Below are 19,576 nucleotides of genomic sequence, written 5' to 3' on the forward strand. Positions count from 1 at the left end.
TTCGCTCTTCTCTCATTCATCAGGTCGGTGTTCGAATTAATGACTCTTTCCACCCATCTGAGTCAATGAATCATCTGTCATGACCAAGATTCATTCCTCTGTCTTTCAGCAGGTCAGTTTTTGAATCAAATAATCTTTCTGTTATGACCAAGATTCACTCCTTTCTCATTCACTGGGTCAATGTTTGAATTAATGAATCTTTCTGTCATGATGGAGAGTTGCTCCTCTCTCTTTCAGCAGGTCAGTATTCGAATCAATGAATCTTTGTCATTACTGAGATTTCTGAAATGACGGAGATTTGTTTCTCTCTCATTCAGTTGGTCAATGTTTGAATCATTGTTTTCGATTCCCTCCTCTTTAGTTCATCTGGTCAGTGTATGACTCAATAAATCTCTCCATCGTGAATGAGATTCACTTGTTTCTCATTCACTGAATCGATTTTTAGTCAGTGAATCTCCTCTCTCATTCCGTGTATCAGTTGAGTTAGAGTATTTAATGAGTAACATTCAATACAGGCTGAAGATTTCCAGTGTTTCAGTGCATGCAGTAGTAGTGTGTGTTGGTCCAGGCGTGAAAAACAATGCTTCAAAACACAGACATACAAGCACATTATAAAATAAACAGCAAATAGCAATGATTATTAGCTATTTTACACGACTCAAGTCTGTTTGTTGTCTGCTTTAGCAACTGAAAAAATCTGAATGAATCATTTAGCGGAGTGATTCAAATGATTCGAGTCAGTGAAAAGACCCAAGAAGTTCAACTGCAACATGGGCTTTGATTTTATTCTGAAAAAGCAGGAGGCCACACTGTAATATACTGACTTTTTTATTTTATTTTTTTCACTTTGTGCTATTCAAAAAATATATATATATATCAGTAACATCACAGGAGTCACAACAGCTTGTCCAGAGACTCTGCGTTTACTAAAAATGAATATTACATCCTGAACAGTGCAATTTATGAAGATTCTCTGACCAACACTGTCAGTCAGGAGTGTGTTTAAGTGTGTTTAAGAGGGTTGAGGCCTTGAGCAAGCAAAGAGAAGTGAGAAAACACACACGGCAATGAAATAACAAACTTCTGGCTTCAGTCAGTGAAGGGATTTTCAGAAAAAGCAGCATTTTCAGTCCGAAAGTGTCCATGTGGTGATCATTTGATCTTTGGGTATTCATGTCGTTAATGTAAAATTAATCCATAAATCCAAACAACAAATTATTTTCTATGTTCAATTAATATAACAACCTGAATGACATCAAATCCTGAACACTGCACATGATGCATTTTCATTAATCACAAATCAAATGAGTGGATTTCATGTGTTTTAGATCTACTCTCTACTGTAAATAATAATTAATAACAACTATAATAACCGTTAAATGATTATCTGTGGTTCTGGTCATGACGGGTATGTTAGAGCTTTACATGTGAACACAAACATATCCATAGTACACATCATTGTTTTTCTATCCCACTTAAAAAATATAGTTTTATTAGGCCCGAAGATGCAAGTGAGCCAAAAGAGGCTTATTTATAATCCTTATAAACCATCCAGAAGCAACGCTAGCATAGCTAACATTCTCTCTCTAGCTACCTCTTTAGTTTTAAGTAGAGTTATTTAATCTAAAATATCACCTAGCTGCTCTCGAACTCCATTTTCTATACATACAGTAAGGCAAAATAGTCACAGATAATTTATATTAATCTTAGATTAACTTTTAGTGTCGTTTCACAAGAGACTTACAGTGGTACTGTGATCTCTTTTACTGAAATGTATCATTTTAAAATAATAATAATGATAATAATAATAAGACGTGTTAAAAAATGTACAGATTTTTCCCCCCATTTTCAGTATTTTTAATTTATTTATAAAAAAAAATATTTTTGAAGACATTAAATAAAATATTAGGTTTTAAAAAATGCTCCTATAGGACTGCTAAGATTTTTTTTCTTAGCAGTCCTATATGTTGTGTATCGTAGAAGTGTCTTTGAGAATCGTGATATGATATTTTTTGTCATATCGCCCACCTCTACTATGGTTATGAAGTATAAACCTCATGATTTATCAAGATTTGTGCAAAAACTAGCTGCGGTTACAAGACGATAGACAGCTATAGCAGTGATGGAGTGAAGAGGGACAAAAAAGTACCTAAAAAAAAAAAAAGAAAAAATAAATAGGAAAACACCTATAGAGGGTGTGTCTCACTATCTGAAAGGGTTCAGAGTAAAAACTTTTTTGGAAGCTAAAACCATTTTCTCCAGCTGGGTCACTGATCACTGATGGATCAAATGATCTTCAGATGACTGAAATGTTAGTGTGATATGAACTCCATCAGAAATGAAAATGAAAACAAACAGACATTGGTGTACATTCCAGTGCAAATGGACAGTGATTCAGGTTCTGACCACAAAACAAGAAGCTCCAGGAGAAAACCCAGACGCTTTAAGTGCCATGTGTTTCCTAAAACACAATCAGATCTCCTCAAGATCAAGTTTCACTCCCATTAAAACCTCACTGTTATTAAAATGAGAATTTTCCCCAGTAGATGAAACAGAAGAGAATCTAATGAAGTGCATTGTTGGTGTTTAAAGTTAAATAATATTATACACAGTGTCGGAGGAGCTTTAGAACTTCTCCAACATTTTATACACACATGACCAATTAACACAAGACACTACAGGTAGAAATGATCATTTTTCAGATCAGGTTTTTGTACAAATTGTATTTACAACATATATTCTGTTAAACTATAGTAATAAAAATATCAAAAAATCAACAGAAATATGTTTATTTCACTGATTCATCCACTCGTGACCACCGCATCATCTTAAACTTAATGTCTAATAATAAGGAATAAGTCTTTAAGCTCCGCCCACTTCACAATCACGCCATGCCATATATCTCTGATATATACTCCTTTTTCTGGTATATATATATATATATATATATATATATCGCAATTTATGTGTCATTATGGTATAAATTTCCATCAACTCAGAACCAAAAATCACAAACGTGTTCTAGATGACCTGTATGAAATGACAAAATTGAGATGTTCATTCCTCTTCTTGTTTAGAAAGGTATTACAGTATTATTATAACAGTACAGTACTTTCTTGGTTCAAACAATAAGAAAAGAAAATTTTTTATTCCAATTTATTAACAAAAGTTTGTCTTTCTCTGGAGAGTCATGGTGAAATAAAAAAAAATAAATTAATTATACTTTCATACGCTAGCAAGGTGATTTGGCCGTAACTCTGTCACTTTTTAAAAATAGTCCTTCTTTATGTCATCATTGTTCATGAATTAACAGCAATCTTACCCCAGATTCTGAACAAAGTTGGTCACATATCAATCTGATGATAATAATCTGTATCGTATCGCATCATATCGTATCGTTTCAGATTCGGTGGTATATATGCATATTTAATTAAACAAAGCCTCATTTGTATAAATAAGTGGACATTTATGAAAAGGTTCCAATACAAAAAATATTTATAGTTAAGAATATCAGCAAACTGGTGAAGATTAATGGTGATAACTGACAATTTTTTTTTTTTTAATTTCCCAGCTCACCCTGTAGTGTCTCGAGGAAAATAACTTGCTAACAGATCGAGGTCAGATATAAAAATCAGGATCATTAACATCGCTAAAACTTCAGATGGTCACCTCCTGCACGATTCTCCGCTATGAAAGAACCTTGGATTTGTTATTGCAGTTCAATTTGTCTCTTTACCAACCCAGCAGAATCAGAACATTCAACATGAGCTCCGAGTCTGCAGCACAGACGTTCTCCCACAGGGCTCCGTCATACCTCCTCAGAACCTCCCGTGAACTTTCAGAACCGCTGGTCCTTAGGAGATTTAGATTCCCTGTCCCATGATTCATCCCTGAAAGCTCTTATGTTCGTCCCTGTCAAATTGGACATCAACAAACAGAGATGTTAGGAGATCATCATGGTTGAGTCGACATATCCGTTCCCTAGCTGCAAAATGGAGGACGGGGACAGGAGGGTGTTGGGTTTACACGTCTGATGGTTCTCCTGCTGAAGTGTTTGGCATTGGCAATCCCCAGAATGCTGCGGTACCCTACTCAGATCCCTCTGCAGCAGCAGCAGATTATCTGAGATCACATCTCGCACCTTGCTGTAATTCTCCCCGGATGAGGAGTCTGAAAGTTCCTGACTTCGCTCCTCGGGGTCAGTGAGCGGTTGGACATGGAGGACGTTTTCCTGATCGACCGTCTGCACCTCTACGTATTCCGTGGTTTGGGATTCTGTGGACCGGGGCTCGACGGCATCCGTGCTGTCGGTCTGAGTGTATCCACAGACTCGAGGTTTGATCAGAAGCTCTTCGAGCCGTTTCTCAGGAGTTCTGCTGATTTGGACGGATGAGGAGATGCAGGAAATCTCTGGAACATTGTGATAGGTACATTTGGTGTCCTGTAGCTGCTGTAAATAGAGATCCTGTTGATAATAGTGGTGCTCAGGGTGTAGCTGAGGTGATGAGAACACGTTATTCCAGATCCGGGCTTTTCCTTCTTCTCTGATCGGAGAACCAGGCTCTATGGAAACCCAGGCAGGCTGCTTGGCTCCGCCCTCGTTGCTTCCCTCTGTGCTCTTGTCTATCAGCAGGGTTCGGCTGTCGCAGCTTCCCCGGCCCGAATCGCTATCCGATGACGTGCTCGTGGGCTTCACTGATGCCACAGGCGGATCTTTGGAGTTCAAAACCAAGTCGTGTTTCTCGTCATCGTCGTAAACCTCCAGATAATCGACTAGCAGCTCCTCGTAGTTGGTTGGCGGGAAACTGTGGATCACCAGCGCGTTGAATACTTCCTCTGATTTCCCACTCTGCCATGAAGAAAGGAGGAGTAAAGATTAATTAACCAATAGTACTTTAGTAATTAGTCAAAATGCAGTAAAAACATGTACATCAGTAATCAGCCAATAGTGAAGTCGTGTATGTCAGGAATTAGTGAATGCTAAGATTAAAATCACACACATTGTTAATCAGTTAACGATAAAGCCGTGTGTCAGTAATTACCTCATAAAAAATAATATTATAAAAATTATAAAATGACAAAAGTCTGTTTTTGTTGCTGTTTCTGAGTTGAATCTTGAAGCGTTTGTTAACGAGCTGATTAATTAAATGAACGAAGTGTTTGAACAGATCAAGAACACAACAGAGTATTGAATGAAAAAAATGATGTATAACTGCATTATAATTATTATTACACAGGTTCTGTGTGCTTGCTCCTGTATGTGTGTGTGTGTGTCTGTGTGTGTGTGTGTGTGTGTGTGTTAGTTACTTTGAGCAGCTGTTGATCAAAGCCTTTGATTTTGGGGCCGGGAACAGGAGGCAGCAGACAGCGTTTCACACTAAACACAATAATAATAATAAAAACAACAAATCGGTATTTATAATAACAGGGTCCGAGGCCACGCCTCCTTCACAGAGACCACACACACACACACACACACACACACACACGTAATTAACACATGCTAACGCAGCGGCTCAGACTCACCTGTTCCGCTTAAGGGTCATGGTCCAGGTGAGGATGAGGAGGACGAAGGCTGAGAAAACCACCACCAGGATCCACACAGAGCGCTCATTGTCCAAGTCTGCAAAAAAAAAAAAAAAAGACACCTGATGTGAAAAGCAGCTTTCACAAGAGAATAATAAGAATATCATCTTATATCATTTCCTATTACTTTTTATATCATTTCATATATTTTTAATTTTCTTGTTTTATTTATTTTTCTTTTTCTTAATTTTCATTAAACAATTGCATATAGAAAATATGAATGTTATCAGATACACTGTATATTTCATATTTTATTTATTATTATTTAATTTATTGTATATATATATATATATATATATATATATATATATATATATATATATATATGTACTACTTTATGCAAATAAATTCTATATATATATTTTTTCTCAAAACTATTTTATAGTTTATTACACATGAATACATTTGATATTATATTATATTCATACAGTATATTATATTTATATGTATGCATATAAGTAAATATTTTTAAATTAACTGATTATATATATATATTAATATTATTTTATTATTAACATAATATCAACAATGAAATAATATTATATGTATTTTATTTATTAACGTAGATGCATTGCCGTTTGTGTAAAGCACTGTATAGCAATTTTTAACAGAAGGTGTGATATAAATAGTGTTTATTTTTATCCTGTTATGAAATCAGGTGTGCTATTGAAGATGGTGTGTGTGTGTGTGTGTGTGTGTGTGTGTGAGTAAATTTTACGGTTGGCGGTGAGCAGGTGCAGAGTGACATCATCATATTTCTCAGTAAATGATGTGTGAAAATAAACAATAAACCCTGATAAAACAAAACAAAACAAAACAAAATGAAACGAAATGTCAGATCAGATGTTGTCTTTATGAAATCAGTCCATCTGCTGCCGGGGAGCAGGAGGTGAGGCGGTGAAAGTGTGCATGGGCTTTACATTTGTAAAAAAAAACAAACGGACAAAAAAAAAAACTTTACGTCTACAGGAAATAAGAGAAAGTTCAAGCTCATCACATTAGAAGAATATAAAATGGCGTCACGTTCGAGCTTATCGCGTTGGTCCCGTTAACGTCACACACCCTTCTGCATCTCCGTAGCTAACTTTACGCTAGCTTCGCACTTAATCGATTCTTTATCGTTGCTCATCTTCGAGTCTGACATCGTGTTGCATTACGCTGCTTCTGTATTTGATTTTCAGGTAAATGCCAGCTTTTGCACTTTATACTGAATGTGACACTTCTGGATAAGAGCGCCTGGTAACTGCTGTAAATATAAATTATACTTTCATTTGTTTTTGGTTTTTTTTTGTTTATTTCTGGATGCTAGGAAAATTAACGACACAAAAAGCTGAACTTGTGCTGAAAATTTTATGCAATCACAGGAAAGCAGACTACAGGCAAAAGGATTAAAGAATGATTTGTAGTTTCATGCATTTGCCAAAAAAAAAGGATAAAGTGGTATTTTATTGTAAGGAACAGAGCTGATGATTTTCTCTTACACTCAGGCATCTGCACGTAGACGGGACTCGTCCATTCGCTCCAGAAGCCGTGGTCTGGTTTACAGCGAACCTGCACCATGTACTCTTTACCTGAAAGCAGGCTGAAGACGTTGTAGTATTTCTGCATGCCAGCATCGTACTCCTGCACACACACACACACACACACACACACCATCATGATTGTGGTGTTTATTCGGAGCATTTTAGATCGTAAAACAACAACTCAGTACACAATCTCCCCTTCTTCTGAATAAAGTCCATCAGCTTCACTGTCGCTGAAGCCTATAGCCTCCAGTTTAGCGTTATACAAACTCCAAACTTTTCAAAACGTCTCTACGAGTAATGAAAATATATTCACAAAGCTCCGTGGTTTTCATTTTCTCAACAAAGTTTCAGGACTAAAAGCACCCGAGGTTTGAGATTTACGCAGCATGCATGGATACACAAAGTCTGGACACGCTCGGCTGAGTAAGTAAAGAATGAAGCACTCCGTGTCGTGCTGTTGTAGGAAACTAATCAGCGACAGGGTGGTGTGATGAAGTGGAGATTCAGTTACTGCTTTCCTACACCAGCACGTCCTGAAGACTTTTACTCCCCTTCTACTACAGCAATTTGACAACGATTAACGATTTTTATTCATTAATAACCGAATAAGACACTGTACTTTTTAACCATTTATAGTTACACTGAATGCCCCTCTGACTCATTTCCCCTGAACACACACCTCCCAGGTGTCGCCTTTGGCCTGTTTAATGCGGAGCTGGTAGACGAGTGTGATCCAGCCAGAGCGAGTGTCTGCAGATTGCGGCTTCTCCCACGTCACACACAGGAACGGAGCTTTAAATTCACCATCATCCATCACCTCCACCTTCACACTCTCCGGAGTGTTGGGCTGAACTGCAGAGAGAGGGAGAGAGGGAAGGAGAGAGAGAGAGGGAGAGAGAGAGAGAATAACAGCTCTCATTAATTTAATGATGGTTCAGCAAAACTGTGACCATCCACACATCAGGTCAATAAGATTTATATAACTAAACTGAGAGAAGAGGAGAGGAGAGGAGAGGAGAAGAAGAGAATAGAAGAGAAGAGAAGAGAAGAGGGGAAAACTTTAAAGATAGATAAATGATAAAATTGAAAAAGAAAATTAGAAAATAAAATATGAAGGAAGAATTTAATGAGAAAAGTAAAGAAAAAAGAAGAAGACTAAAGAAAACGACTTAAAAAGGGGAAAGTAAAGAAAAGAGAACAAGAGAAAAGATGGGAGAAAAGACAAGAAAGATAGAAGTGTAGAGAAGGGAAGAATGAAAAAGAAAATTAATAGATATAGAATAGAAAGAAACAATTAAGAACAAAAGAACAAGAAAAGAAAAAAACTGAAGGAGGAACTTAAGAAGAGGGAAAAGAAAAACAAAAGAGAAGGAAGAGAAAAAGAGAAAAAGAGAAACCTGAAACACTGAAACCTGCGTTAAACATTAGAAAAAAAATTCCAAAAATGTGTAAAGTTGCAGTTTAACATGCACTAAAACACCATTTGCATAAAAATGTAGCTCAGTGCCACACACACACACACACACACACACACACAATGAAGGACGAGTTAACGTTTAGTGTGAAATTCATCAGTCAGGATGAGAAATTAACCAAGTTTACGACACACTGATTTTCCCTTACTGATGTGGGGAGAAGTTTTAAATTCACTCTTTGACCCCCAAAAAAGGAAACTGTATCAGTCACTCTGCTGGGAAGTAAAGAGAAATAAAAAGAAAAAACTGATTTTATATATATTTATATATATTTTATATATTTCACACTTATATATATATATCCTGGCTAACTGGCTATCTAATATTTGTCAACTTAATTTTTCAAAATTAAGAATAATGTAAAAAAAAAATGATAATAATAATAATACTACTACTACTACTACTACTACTAATAATAATAATAACACTAATAATGTCCTATTTTACTGTATTTATGCCTCATCTCCATCCATCACCTCGTTTTTTATCACCTCACACTTCTGGGGTTTGTGAGTGTGTGTTAAATTTTACCTACAACGTAATCAAACACTACGGAAAACAAATGTTTTGCTCTCTTAGGTGTTTTCACACTTTAAGTTTTTATCACCAGGTGAATTTGATCGCTCCTGGTTTGTTAAGTGAAACACAGTAAATCTGCTTCCTGTATTCATTAAAAACATTCTTAACACACTTATTAGTTTATATTTGTCATGTACATATAGACCCAACAGTATACATGAGGGATGAGTATGAAGGTGATGAATACGGACCGATGTAGGCGACGTCCACCACGACGGGCTCGGAGACACTCGTGCCCACGGAGTTTGTGGCCACCACGGTGATGTTATAATACACCCACAGCGACGTGTCGCTCTTGTTGAAGAAACACGATTTGGGTCCAGCCGTCTTATAATCCGGACACTCGTACACCTTCTCTGACCTGCAGGAGAGAGAGAGAGAGAGAAAGAGAGAGAGAGAGAGATAAATAAAGAAATATTCGGATCCCTCTGTGCTCTCTAATCTCATTACGCTTTATAAAAGTGATGTCATGTTAGCAAAAGGAGGTTGCACGAAGCTCATGAGCCACAACTAATCGTCCCCGGACAGACGCACCACGCAAGACATGACGCGCTCTCGACTAATGATACGGAAGGAAAGAGAGAAGGCAGGAGTCAACTGAAAAGAGTTGCAGGACGACCTGAAAGCAGCAGGAACAACAGTTCAGGACAATAAGCAGTGAACTGCACCACAATCATCTCTGCTCCTGCACCTCACGCTAAACTCCTCTGCTAAAGAAGCACGTGTAAAAGCCTTTACACAAATCAGAACTGTTTTGGAACAAAAGATGGAACAAAAATAGAGCTCTATGTCTATAATTCAGCTCGTCATGGTTGGAGAAAGAAGCGCTGTCTGTAAGATCCCAAGAACTCCAAACTCACAGTGAGGTACGGAGGTGAGAGCACCATGATACGTAGCTGCTTCTCTGCAAACGCTACTGGAGCATTACACGTCATCGAACGAAACATGTGGTTGGGGGCGGAGTCAGCACAGAGGTTTGTTAAATCTCTGATAATAAACGTTTTCTTGAAACACTTGCTGAATTGGAAAGGGAGAGTGAAGGAGTGAAGGAGATGTAAAGTAGCTGTAGATGATGTAGATGAAGCGGAGCTCCTCACCCCTCCAGGTGGTAGTAGAGAGCGTAGGTGGTGTTCAGATCTCCATCGTCACCCGGCTCCCACCAACACGTAAACGTCTCCCTCTCAGGCGAGCGACAACTCGTGAGTCGGGGTTGATGAGGAGCATAGAGACCAACTGAGGAGGAGAAAAAAAAGTGGTGAAGAAGAAGAAAAAAAGCAGGAATAAGGAGGAGATAGAAGAAGAGAAGGAGAAGGTAGAGATAAAGGAGGAGAAAGAGAAGAAGGGGGAGAAGTTGAGGTAGATGGAGGAGAAGAAGGAACAGGAATTAAAGAAGTAGGAAAATCAGGAAGAGGAAGATGAGACAGGAAAAGAAGAAATAGATGAAAAGAAGGAAAAGGCAGAAGAGACGGAGAAGGTGGAGGACAAGAAGGAGGAAGAGGGAGAGCAGATGGAAAATGAGGAGAAAGAGCAGGAAGAAGAGGAAAAAGACAAAAGGGAAAAGAGGAAGCGGTAGAGGAGGAGGAGGAGAAGTAAGAAAAAGACAAAGATTTGGAAAAAATAAAGGAGAAAGAAGAGAGGTGATGAAGAAGATGTGGTAAAGACAGTAAAGATGAGGAGGGAAAAGAAAAAGTGGGAATAATAAAAAAGGATGGAAAGAAAAGAAAGGACAAATAGTAGGAGGAGAAAGAAGAAAAAGGGATTATAAACTTATATAATGTAAATAAAATATATATTTTTATACAGTGATTTTTCAGTAGAAGAAAATATAGGAGTGGGATCTCAGCTCTGGAGTGACTGACTGATTGGAAAATAAAAGGAAAAGGTATAATATGAAAAATCCTCATGATTATAATAAACATGCAGTGTATTATACTTTACACTAAATCTTCGTCTGTTGCATATCTTCATTTCTGTACGTACCAGCTGCTGGTGATGAAAAGATGAGGAACGAAACCACGATCAGTCCAGAATCGAGCCTCATCATGGAAAACGATTCCTGCAGAGACAAACCGAAAGGGAAGAGGAACATCAGAGCGCGAGGGAGGTTAAACTGACGGTTTCCACGTCACATGACATGAGTTTTAACTTCAACAGAAAGAGACGCAGGTGAAGGAAGGACTGTTTATAGCTGCAATAACATAAGTGATAAAAGGGAACTGACTTGTCTCAAGGACGTTCCACAACAGTAATGTAAATATAAATGGATAAAAGTACAACTTTCGTTCTTTGAAAAATTAACACTCGCTGGCTGCTGTGTGAGAGGAATAAACCCTAAGAGGAAAATAATGAACTTTGTGGTGGCAACTGTAACTATGTCCTTGATTATTTCCCTATAACAGCATGACACAGAGTGTTTTATTCCTCGTATAAAAGCTTTTTTATTTTTATTTGGAAGAGATGAGTTGGAGGTTGGGCCTCCTGCAGCGCAGTCACTGTGTAACTTCTATAAATCTGCTGGTTATTGTTCACTCAGTCACACACTGATGAATTCCCAGCAGGTGATTTTACTGTGAGAGGAAGATCAAAGTCAAACATTTGAATGTTTCATTGCATTTTACAGCAAACGTCTATACAGCTGGGTTTTTTTTTACGCAGGTCTGTAAAACCTGTCACAATGTCACGTATTACTCTGATTTTCTCACGAGATCCTATCAAAAACACGTCAGCGCTCATGAGACGTTTTATAAAAGCTTTTCCACACAGGACACAACGACAGAGACGAGGTCTGAGGCTAATTACATCATCATCATCATCATCATCATCATCATCTAAAACACACATTTTCAGGTTTTATAATAAATATATTCTGCTCACTACAATCCTGTGTATCATAACTGCTGACTCGTTAATTTTACACAACAACGCACTTCATTACAGTGGAAATAAAACATGGAGGAAATGTGATGAAGTGAAAATGCCCTTTTTTTTCTTTACATGAACATTTGATCTTGTTATTCTTCACACAAAATAAACTGAACATCATCTCTGCGATTAAAAACAAGAATGCTTTTAAATTATTCTAAAATGTAAGTCTTTATGTTTGGCTTGTTTTCTTTTATAAATATAAAGTCTCAGTGTTTTCATTTTTAAAAAAGTGTTTGTGGTATTGATCCATTTTTCATAAACATTTAAAAGGGATGGATTATGATTATGATTATAAAGCTTTACGATATTAATGATAATTTTAAACCGCATTATTTATTAGCTATTATGTTTACAGACAAACAAAGATATTTGTTCTAAAAAAATGCAAAGTTTAAAAGGCTTTCATCTTTTAAGTTAAAAAAAACCTTATATATTTCAAAAATTGTTAAAATTAAATTATTATTATTATTATTATTATTATTCTAATATAATTTTTAAAAATCCAAAAAGTTTCAAATAAAGTCAGAAAGAATAAAAATGAAAAAAAAGAAACTTTTTTTAATATTAATATAGACCCCTTAAAGATTATCTCAGCTTTCTTTTTGGAAGATAAGAGCTCTAAATCATCCGAGAACCCGTGAAGAACCCTTGGAAGCATCTGTAAAGCCTGAAAATCTGCTCTTTGTCTAAATTTAATGTCTTTGTTATTTTGTCCTAAGGGTGTACAAACTTTTTCACTCAGCTAGACATATCAGTACTCTACTGAAATCATTTTCACAGCATCTGTGCAGTGAATAAATGTAAATATAATATCAATTAAGTCAGATTTCCTGATCTCAGTGTACGACGTTTGTACCCCTGAGTCTGTGTAATGTACAGTAGAAGCGTTACGGTGATATATTACACGTCGAACGTGTGTATGCGAGCGAGTTACGTGACTCCGCTGTGTTGTTAGTTGAGTGTGATTTGTTACACTGACCCTCATCACCCTGATACGTGTGTGCTTTTAATCATGTTTCAAACGAGCTTCATTTCTAATTCTCTGAAATCCAGTCACTTCGGACCTGATGGAGTCTGGACCAAAATATTCACACGTTTATGATCAAACGTCGTGATCAAATGAAACGTTCAGGCGAACGCGTTTCCCGCAAGTTCTTCTCTCATGCTTGTGTCATGTGACTACGCTCAGTTCAGAGGAGAGAGCATGACTGGATCTTATGTTCTATGTGGATGATAATATAGACAAGTTAACACTTACTAGCTAGCACTAGCTAGCTATACTACTAATTCAACGTTAGCAGTTAATATTGTAGCAGCAGATCCGACTCTTTTGTCTTGTAACTTTCTGACTAAGAACTAACGTTAGCGCGTTCTGATGTTCTGCCAACGCTGGCTAAGGCAGCTAGCAAATTAAAGACAATGAAATTACGTTAAAATGATGTTACTTCTGTTGCTAAACATTTTTTTTTTTAAAAATGAAGAAACAAATTCTTAATTTGACCCACTGCTTTACTTACTATGTTTAAGGAAATAACATACGAAGTATTTAAAAAAAAAAAAAAAACAGAAGTGAGAAGAGGAAAATACAGTGTTAAAAAAATCCACACATAATATTTGAATCTTTGTTAAGAAAGTGTAACAGAGTGGTGTTGAATTTATCATCTCGTGCTCTTTACGCTGAGGATTATTATCTCCTCACGGGTTTTTTGACCTCAGTATCACTGCAATGATCTCATTACTGACCTCAGAGGATCGCCGCTTACGACAACATTACATAACGTGGAGATCAGGAAGCTGCTTAATCCTCCAGTGCTGACGAACAAACACCAAAGCTAAAGCTAAAATAACTGTCTTCTACTGCAGATCCGCCTCCGCTTTCCCGTGCTGTTTAAGTGAGGAATAAAACACTGCATGTGGTGCTGCTCTGGGAAAATAATCAACAGGATGGTCTGATGAAAGGGTTCTACGAGGAAAATCATGTGTTTATGTGGTCTTCTTACACCACAACAATTTGCCAAAGATCGCAATTTTTTATTCATTAAAGAACGTATCATGCTTTTTATCCAGTTACATTTAATGTCCATGAAACAAGTTAGCTCCTGTTCTCTCTCTCACGTTAAAGCAGCTGTAAAGAGTTGTTCCCTCACCAGCTTCTCTTTATTCTCTCTTCTGAATTTAATAAGACAAAAAACAAACACACAACTTGTCACACGTGATTCTTTCTATTTGTGAATGAAGCTTGGATAACGTTTAACGGTGGAAAAATCATTTCTGCAACTCATCCAATTATTTAAAATGGGACGATAAAAAAATGTCATCCGTTTTCATATCACAATGCAACTGCCTAAGCTTTACAATATCATGAAATTATGTTAAACAAAATTATTGCATGCTTACAGATGAAAGAAATATTTTTTTGCCATATTTTTTAACACTAAAATGTTTGAAAAGTTTAAAAGTTTCACATGGTTTAATAAAATACAACAGCTCTATATTAATCTAGCCATTATTAAAAAACTTGGGAGCGTGCTGTTGTAGGAAAATAATCAACTTCAGGATGGTGAGAGTAACTCCGCTTCATCACCACCCTGAAGTGGCCGTTCAGAGCTCGTGTTTTTAGGCTTCATTAATTTCCAACATTTTTTCTGAAGGTCCGTTAAACAGACTGTGAAGAACCGTCTGGAAGGAACGGCGAGAAACGCTGATAACATCTACCTGGAGGTGACTTTCCTGGAATCAGCTTTAACATCAATATAACTGCTACAGACTCGAACGACTGGTTTCCCTCCCTCGCTCCCTCTCTCTCTATCTCTCTCTCCCTCGCTCTCTCTCTCGCTGAGTTGTTTTAGTGTAAATAAGAGCCTCGCAGAGCGCCTCCACCCCACTCTGTACAGATCTTTGTGTTCTGTGTGGGCTGAGTTTCAATAAACTTCTTTCACATGCAAATGAATTTCGATCTAGTCGATCTACTCTCGCCCACGCTCGCGTGTATTTACATAAACGATTCTCCAGCGGCAGATAACGGTTTATTAAACTCCCACTCAGTGATGAGGATTACAGCCCACTGACCAGAAGGGGATGAGTTCAAACGATAACAGTCGCCGTCGAGCCTTTATACAAAAACTTCACAGCATAACAGCTTGAAAGTAAAAAAAAAAAAAAAAAGAAAAAAAAAAAGAAAAAAGAGAAAGAGAAAAGGAATGGATGAAAGAAAGAAAGAAAGAAAGAAAGAAAGAACTCCGTAATCTTATTTTTTGCACCCATCAATCTCTCCATCAGTCCATCCCTCAATCCCTCCATCAGTCCATCAGTCCATCCTTCCATCTTCCAGTCCCTCAATCCCTCCATCAGTCTATCCCTCACTCCCTCCATAAGTCCCTCAGTCTATCCCTCCATCCCTCCCTCAGTCTATCCCTCAATACCTCCATAAGTCCCTCAGTCTATCCCTCCATCAGTCCATCAGTCTATCCCTCCATCAGTCCATCCCTCAATCCCTCCGTCAGTCCATCCCCCTATCCATCTCTCTATCCTCAGTCTGTATTCATATCTCCTTCCTCAATAATGCAGTGACTCTAATCCCTGACTCAGGTTTCTGCACAGGTGAGTCTCCACCAATCAGCTTTCATCTCCATCACCTACACCTGAAACATTAGACCCAAACTCACACCTCAGCTCACACCTCACACACACACACACACACACACACATTACAACATGCTACACACAAGGGCACGAGGGAGTGGAGTTCTTTCTTTCTTTCTACAGTATTTAGATACAGTGATATCTAATATTCGGCTGACAACTTCCTGTTTCTGTCACACACACACACACACACACACTCCTCTGCTATAATCAGGTAGCACTGAGCGGATTACACAGTAAAAAGTGGAATGTGACCTCAGTGCTGTCAGTGTAATGTTCAGGACACACACACACTCACACACACACACACACACATCTGTTCGTAAAGAACACAATGTTATGTCCTCAAGACGTTATTATAAAATAATAAAAGTTATTTATGTAATCATCTCAAACCCCCAGCGTGTGATCGTCTTTATGTCGGATTTAAAGCGGAGAGGTTAATGAATGCCGGCGTTCCACCGGCACCGAACACTAAAGCTGAGAACCGGAATGATCTCGGGTGTGTGTTTGGGGTAAAAAATTAACACCGTGTTAACACACATGCAGTATTTTTATAGGAAAGTTCCAGGTTCCGCCTCTCGGCTCTCCTCAGCACTTTTTATTGGGTCAATCACCGCGGCGGACTTGTGTTCACGCTCTGTTATCAGATCTCTTCACCACAAACACACAATAAAGGCGGGTTCTAAAGTCCAACCTGTGGAGAACCTCACATATTAAACATTCTTCTCCGTCCCGGTTCCATACACGTCACACGTCACACTTCACACTCCACACGCTGGAAATCAAACACAAGAACCTCACACTCTCAGGCAGGAAGATGGTTAAATGGTTCTAATTAATAAACACTCTGCTGTAGGGTTCTACTTAGAACCTTTACGGGTTCCCCCAAAGGGACCGCTGTAGAAGACTTGAGTGTAAAATGTAAAAAAATATACATAAAAGTGTATATAAAATGAATCAACACCTTCTGACCAATCAGAATCCAGAATTCAGATCACATTTACATTAATTAAAACTCTTATTATTATTATCTGTAAATAATCCATCGCAGGAAGTCGCTAACTGAGCTGCAGAAGAAGTCACGGATCAGATCAGTGTCTCACACACACACACACACACACACACACACACACAGAGGGATGTGTTGTGTCTGAATGCAGGAGATTTGCAGGTCGTGACCACAGAATGGATTTAACAGAGGTGAAAAGCTCATTACATAATCACACACACACACACACACTGTCATACACACACTGTCACACACACACGTTCACACAGATATACCACTCGTACTTTCACACATGCTATCACACACACTGTCACACACACTTACACACTGTCACACACACTTACACACTGTCACACACTTTCACACACACACTGTCACACACTTTCACACACACACTGTCACACACACACTACCACACACACTATCACACACTGTCACACACACACTTTCACACACACACTGTCACACACACTATCTCACACACACTTTCACACACACTACCATACACACTTTCACACACACTATCACACACTTTCACACACTTCCACACTGTCACACACACTTTCACACTCTGTCACACACTTTCACACACTTACACACACTGTCACACACACTATCACACACACTACCACACACACTTTCACACACACTGTCACACACTTACACACTGTCACACACTTTCACACACTGTCACACACACAACCACACACACTGTCACACACTTACACACACTGTCACACACACTACCACACACACGTACACACACTACCACACACACTACCACACACACTATCACACACTTACACACACTACCACACACACTGTCACACACTTACACACTGTCACACACTTTCACACACTGTCACACACACTACCACACACACTGTCACACACTTACACACACTGTCACACACACTACCACACACACTTTCACACACTGCTACACACACTATATACGCTTTCACATTCATTGTCACACTCACTGTCACACAGACTACCACACACACGTACACACACTATCACTCACACTTTCACACACTATATACACTGTCACACACACCATCACACACACACACACACACAATCAGCACTTTCTCTTTAATTAGAGCGTAAGAAGCCCGTCTCACGCAGGGTTTAAAGTGTGCAGGTGTTATAAATGATTGTAAACAATATATTTTAGAATATTTCGAGCATCATGTCCTGATCGACTGAATGACATCTAAGGTCCAAAAACATTATTACAGAACGAGCGAATCGAAATGAGCCGAATGCACCGAGCTGCAGCCGAAACACACACATTCATTATTTTACCACAAACTATTACCTTTTATTATTATTATTATTATTATTATTGTTATTTTCATCATCCTGCACGTATCACTTTATCTTCTATTTTATTTGATATTTAATGTTTTTATTCTTATGTCACTTTGGATCTGTGAAAGATGCGATAAAAATAAAACTCATTATTATTATTATTATTATTATTATTGTTATTATAAATAATACACTCTGTTGTTCTGCAATTTTGAAGTTTTTTAAATGTGTTTTTGTAATTTTTTATGCACTTTTTATATACAATATTGAATTAATTAAAGTTTATTTTAAAAAGGTGGAAATGTACTGAAATATGTTTCTGTTGCAGGAAAAACAGAACAGAACAGAAAGTTCTTCTGACCTCTGATTGGTCAGCTTTTTTATTTTTGTTTTGTTTTGTGTTAATAATTGCAGATTTAGCTTTTGTTGATTAGTAACACAGGAAAATGCATCACAACACACATGCACGGATGATGTGAATATTATAAATTATTTTTATTCTAATCTTTTTAACTGGAATACTCCTGTTTATACAGGGCTGCACTGAGTCATCCTCAGAAGAGGAGAGCTGTTATAACACATTTATAACACTTTAACTTCAGGTTTTCTTATGAACTGCATTCTTTTAGCATTCATTTTCATTTCATGAATAAATTTAGTAAAAGAAAAAATGTAAACACTGTATAAAATTATCTCCAGATGACACATATACATGTGTGTGTGTGTGTGTGTGAGTGTGTGTGTTATATATTTACAGCTGCGTTATTAATCATAACTCACTCTCTTACCTTTAACTCTCCAGCCTAAGAGGAATTCCGGCCCGGAACTGCGACATGAGACGCCAGTAAATATCTTTAATCTGCAGTTTTTTATTTGTGATGTTAGATTTGTAGTTTCCAGGAGCGCAGGAGGAAGAAGAGCAGGAGGATGAACTGGAGGATGAAGGAGACGCGACGCCTGAAAAAGTAAATCAAACACTAAAGCGAAACTCCATGAGCTCCTGACTCACAGGGCTGGGGGCGGAGCCTGCGCTGTCGCCATAGCAACCTTTTCTTCTCACCTCTCTGGACCCCGCCCAGTACTTCCGGGTTTGCTACGTCACTAGACTGCAACCCAACCACTTGAGCCTGTTTGTTATATAAAGTACAAATTATATAAATAATTGATTTATACATATATACATACATACATAATCAAGACCACTGTTTATTATTTTATCTAGATAATATATCTTCAAGCTAATTTTTTTTATATTTGATATATTTATATATTTTATTTTGATGTAAAAAAAAAAAAAAAAAACTTTATTTTTACAAACTGGATACATAACAAACATTTATTCATTTTTGTGCATCAGTTTTGTACTATCATTATCATATTTATCTATTTATGTTTTCATATTTAATATAAAAGTACATTTTCACAAATTTTTAAAATGCATTTTCAAATAAGAAAAAAAACAAAAAACAAACAACAAAAAATAACATGTTATTAAACAAACATGGACTTTTTTT

The 19,576-nt window shown here is 37.5% G+C and overlaps 1 protein-coding gene across 1 annotated transcript; it reads right to left on the reverse strand.

Annotated features, from left to right (window-relative positions):
• Positions 1 to 548: 548 nt before the first annotated feature.
• prlra (prolactin receptor a) lies at positions 549 to 19,051 on the reverse strand. The gene is made up of 9 exons (XM_026929046.3): positions 18,851 to 19,051; positions 11,147 to 11,222; positions 10,264 to 10,399; positions 9,358 to 9,527; positions 7,792 to 7,964; positions 7,068 to 7,209; positions 5,527 to 5,623; positions 5,308 to 5,377; positions 549 to 4,849 (listed from the first exon to the last, which is right to left on the reverse strand). Exons 2-9 carry the CDS (start codon positions 11,208 to 11,210, stop codon positions 3,944 to 3,946), a joined length of 1,758 nt encoding a protein of 585 aa, XP_026784847.3. The 5' UTR covers positions 11,211 to 11,222; positions 18,851 to 19,051; the 3' UTR covers positions 549 to 3,943.
• Between the last annotated feature and the right edge of the window lie 525 nt (positions 19,052 to 19,576).

The sequence above is a fragment of the Pangasianodon hypophthalmus genome, chromosome 15, assembly GCF_027358585.1.
Source record: "Pangasianodon hypophthalmus isolate fPanHyp1 chromosome 15, fPanHyp1.pri, whole genome shotgun sequence".
NCBI lineage: Eukaryota > Metazoa > Chordata > Actinopteri > Siluriformes > Pangasiidae > Pangasianodon > Pangasianodon hypophthalmus.